At 42.7% G+C, this 5,000-nt stretch overlaps 1 protein-coding gene across 2 annotated transcripts in view; it reads right to left on the reverse strand.

Moving 5' to 3' along the window:
- oprk1 (opioid receptor, kappa 1) overlaps positions 1-4,785 on the reverse strand; it is a 5,754-nt gene extending 969 nt beyond the window's left edge. The window contains exons 1-4 of one of the 2 annotated variants that reach the window (XM_029453352.1): positions 4,592-4,785; positions 4,166-4,457; positions 3,153-3,505; positions 1-2,259 (exon numbers count right to left, since the gene is read on the reverse strand). The exon at positions 1-2,259 is cut by the window's left edge and continues 969 nt beyond it. In XM_029453352.1, the coding sequence (XP_029309212.1) occupies positions 1,721-2,259; positions 3,153-3,505; positions 4,166-4,457; positions 4,592-4,619 (1,212 nt within the window). In that variant the 5' untranslated portion in view covers positions 4,620-4,785 and the 3' untranslated portion in view covers positions 1-1,720. Of the gene's footprint in view, positions 2,260-3,152; positions 3,506-4,165; positions 4,561-4,591 lie in introns of those variants that run through there. The other variant, XM_029453351.1, reaches the window with a different exon arrangement.
- Positions 4,786-5,000: the final 215 nt, after the last annotated feature.

The raw sequence follows: 5,000 nt of genomic DNA on the forward strand, positions 1-5,000 counted from the left end.
CAGACCTGGGCGCTTGTTTATGAACACAATCTTGTCTATCGAGTAATTGACAGTATAAGAAACACAAACTGTAACCGACAGTGGGATGTCCTCTGTAAGACTTCCATTTTCTTAGAGATAATGCTACAATAACTTTAAGCAGTAAGCTTATACCAGGATATACTTTCATACTATTCGAGGGGGAAAAAAGGCACCACAAAAATGGACGTGGCTAATTGCTGATCTTTTAGAGCAAGCAAAATAGCTTAGCTAAGAGTTCAAAGGCCAAATAAGATAAGGCACACAAACACATGTTCTGCTCTAACTACTGTATCAGATTTAGACAGATAAATACATTATTGAGTTGCTGTACAATAAGAAAAAACATCACAAGCCTTTGATTTGATGAATTCTGGTTGATCTGGTGACTCCTATAAAAGCTACAATAACTCAGGAACAACCAAGACAGTAATCCACATGTTTTGTTTTTTCCATGAGACTAAACTCACAAATTCGTTGTTATCTAGCGGACAAGCAGAGATTTACAGTATAAACATTAAATTGCACCAAAAGGCATGTCGTGTAGAGACTGTATGTTATTGTCATAACGTGAGCTGTTTCCTTTAACCCAGTGTCCACATGTTCTAGTATTTCAGACAAGGTGAGAACATGACAACACTATGTATAATATTCGACACCTCGTCGTTAAAATGAAAGGTGTGGAGCCATGTAAGATGTAAACTGAGCACACCGTTTCGACACCGAAGCCCCATCAAAGTCAGCCATCTTGTCAAGGAGAAAATACTTTGATTGGGTTTCTTCTTGTGGTGATTTACACAAGATGATCCCTGAGAGGTTATTAATTATTCCACATGGGTTTACTGCCAATGATAAAGACTATTAACACATGTTCAATACAGCAAAGCACCAAAATACACTTCACATGAAACACAATCAGTTTAAAAACAATGCTCGTAATGCAGAAGGTTCCCCAAATAATAAGTCTTTTCATTTGGTGCACAAAACACCAGTTGATCTTTTTATGCATGTGAGAACTACATGAATCATTTTGATGTGAAACCCTATAGGTGTGTCAAGCTACATAATAATAATAATAATAATAATAATAATAATAATAATAATAATAATAATAATAATAATAATAATAATAATAATAATAATAATAAATCATTTTTGGTTTGTCTTTTCTCGACATCTTTCATCATTAAGTCATTTTCTTTAGTTAGATTTCAGATTTTATACAATTTGAAAATATTTGATTTAGTATCAAGCTGGGCTGTTATCCCAGAGTCCTCTTTGCTCTTCACTGTCTCAAAGGCTTTTAATCTCAACGTCACTTTAAAGGATAAGGCTGATGTTATTCTATAGTTTTCCAAACGTCAACTTCATGGAAACACATAGAATGTAGGATATCTCCATATTATCCTTTAAAGGGCCAGTGTGTAGGATTTAGGGGGAATTATTGGCAGAAATGAAAGATGACCTTTGACGTTTTTACGTTACCTGAAGGCCAACGAAGGCTCTCTGGAGCGGAGGGGTATTCACTCAACACTAGATGCCACTAGATCCTACACACTGGACCTTTAAGTGAAACTGCTTTTGGATAAATAAATAATAACTAGACCTCCATTTTCTCTCAGATAGCCGTGGTGACTTGAGTCAGCAGGTCATTGGAGTCCTCCCAGCCTTGACAGGGCATAGTGGACGTGTCCATGGCTAGTCATACAGGCCTGGCCTGCCTCATGTTTCCCCGGGCTTCTGTGGGACGTGAGTGGTCCCGCAGGGTGCTCCTCACACGGCTCACAACATGAGAGTCTCCGTGTCCTTTGGTGCCAGGGCAGCAGAAGTCCCTGAAGCACCTCTTGAAGTTCTCATCCAGGAAGGCGTAGAGAATAGGGTTGAGGCTGCTGTTGGTGTAGCCTAGCGCCACGCAGAAGAAGTAGGCGGCCATGACGGCGGTGGTCTCAGGGACGTTGCCAGACAGCGCCTTGACTAAGATGAAGATGTGGATGGGCGTCCAGCACACCACAAAGACGGCGACAACCACCAGAACCAGGCGGGTGATCCGGCGGAGGTTGCGATCCTTCTCTCGTGAGCCTGACAGCAGGCGCACGCTCTTCAAACGCAGTACCATCAGCGTGTAGCAGACGGTGATGATGATGACGGGTGCCACAAAGGCAAAGATGAAGACACAGATCTTCATCAGGGTATCCCAGTAGCTGTAGGGTTCAGGGAACTGCAGGGCACACTCTGTAGTCCCTGTTAGTGACACAACAACAGAGTTTACCAGTCGGATACAGAAACACTCATATTTAATCCAGGAGAAAACAAACAAGTCTAAATCTGCATCCGCTCCCACGAGTGAGGCCGTACTTGTGCTAAATGCTAATGTCAGCATGCTAACATGCTCACAGGTATAATGTTTACCATGTTCACCATCTTAGTAAGGCGTGTTAGCATGCACTAAACATAAAGTACTGAGGCTGATGGGAATGTTATTCGTTTTGCAGATATTTGAACACAAACCATTTCAGTCTGAACCAAAGTGTTCAACCCACCGGCTAATAGACACTTTCATACTATCGCTGAAAGAAAGATGACATCCTTCAAGATCTATTCTGAAACTAGGAGTGCCCATTATGCCTTCCGCCTACTCAGGAAGCTGCAATGTACATTCTCATCAAACCTACAGAACATCCTCTTCAGGGAATGTGAGCACACTCCCTGCATCTAATTGAGATCATTTAAAGGAAGGTTGTTGAATGAAGTGGGGCTTTAAATTTGAAATTGCTTGCTTAGTCCTTTGCAGCTGGTAGATCGCTTGTCTCCATAGCAGAGATATGAATAGAAACACTTAGAAATCCTGTTAAACGCACAATATGTAATATGTATCCCTTTACGGGTCTGTGTATCGTAAAAATGTGGCCAAAAACTGGATTTAAAAGTCAATCTACGACAACACTGACGCATGTGAAAAGGGGATATGACTCCATTGACAGGCGACCAAATGAAACGGACCGTTACCTTAAAACCGATATCTTTAGGTTGGTATGATGTTAGTACACGATTCAACAAAATATATAACATGGTCTGCTCATTTCTAGATGTTTAAATGCATGTTACTAGTGTGAATGTATGTAAGGCCAAGGTACCGTTATGGGTCTTTGTGCTGCCCAGGATCATGGCAGGGATCCCGGCAGCAGACGACAGCACCCAGATGATCACATTGATGATCTTGGCCTTGACGGGCGTGCGGAAATCCAGGGCCTTGACGGGGTGGCACACGGCGACGTAGCGGTCCACGCTCATCATGGTCAAGGTGAAGATGCTGGTGAACATGTTGTAGTAATCGATGGAGATGAAGACTTTGCACGCCACCTCGCCAAACGGCCAGGAGCTGAGCAGGTAGTCGGTACTCTGGAAGGGCATGGTGGTGGTGACCAGAGCGTCGGCCACAGCCAGGTTGAAGATGTAGATGTTGGTGGCTGTTTTCATTTTGGTGTATCTGTGTGTGTGTGTGTGTGTGTGTGTGTGTGTGTGTGTGTGTGTGTGTGTGTGTGTGTGTGTGTTTGTGTGTGTGTGGTGGAGGGATTAGATAAGGATTAGATATAATGGTGCTCAGTTTCTTTTCCTGAATAAACAGATTAACCTAAGCAGTCAAAATGCTGTATGTACACATAACACAAAGGGAAGAAAATAACTCTGACTGTTCATCATCTTTTGTCTAATTCAAGGCTTTAAACTTTAATTGATTTAGGTTGATCTAACATCCAACACTTAACATGAAGAGACTTTAAACATTGACATACAAACAAAAGCTCAGGAGTCAGTTTGCCAATAAAAAACACATTAAAACATGTGTGCAACATATAAGGGCATACATGTAATTATAGCTTTCCCTTTATCACGGATTATTTCCATGTATGGCCCTCCAGAGTATGCAAGTGATGCAAAACTCAAAACCCACTTGCCTCACAGCAGTTGCATTGCTATTAACTTAAAAGGAAATCTTGCTATTCAAAAATAAAAACGCACTGAATTTCCTATCGCTTTATGAGCCGTGCGCATGTAGGTACGCACGTTATTTCACACTTAATGACTGCCATTGCTCTTCACATGATACGAATCACTGACATATCGCAAAGCTAAAAAAAAAAAAACTCACCTAATGATGACATACATCACCAAACAATTGCCCGCCAAGCCCACCACAAACACCACGGAGTACACCGCCACTATAATGGGGATGATGGGTGACATGGGCTCGGGTTCAGCGTCCCAGGTGCCGTTGGGTGTGTAGTTGAAGATGTCCGATGATCCTGGTTGATCGGTGAAGTTTGGAAAACAGTCCTCCGGTTGGCCCGAGGGACACCTGTCCTCTTTGTAGATGTGCACCACGCTGCTCTCCATAGTGCTGAACGCTGCCTGCACCGGCCGGGCTGCTGCTGACGGCTCAACTGGATCAGATATCGGTCCACCAAAATACAACAACACACACATTTCACTATTAGAACAGAGTATGGTTGTAGAGAAGAGGAGCGCAACAGCCCGCGCTCAAGGACATCATTACACAAGTGAAACAACACCTTACCTGTTGTTCTGCTTCCAAAAAAGTTCATGCATATACAACAACACTGAGTAGGAGTTTCTTATTGGACGCTCAGATACAGGTTAAAATTCTGGATAGTGAAAATATGGCAGAAAGAAAAGGTTTCTGGGTAGTGAGTGTGTGGACGAGCAGAAAATGCACTGCCTGTGCCACCGCTGCGTCCCCGAAGGTGCGCACTGGAAGCCCGCACTGCTCATTCAGTGACATCAGAGGCTGAGCCAACAAACATGACAGTATCCAGCCAGCAGAACGGATCTAACCACATCCATTAAAGTCAGCTGAACATTTATTCACCACAATTAATGCTTTATTTTGATTTAGATTTGTTTTGCATTGCTTCTGGTCAAATGCATCACTAACTCCAAAGCTGTGACCATCAGAGCATCTGCTC

Source organism: Cottoperca gobio, chromosome 17 (genome assembly GCF_900634415.1).
Source record: "Cottoperca gobio chromosome 17, fCotGob3.1, whole genome shotgun sequence".
NCBI lineage: Eukaryota > Metazoa > Chordata > Actinopteri > Perciformes > Bovichtidae > Cottoperca > Cottoperca gobio.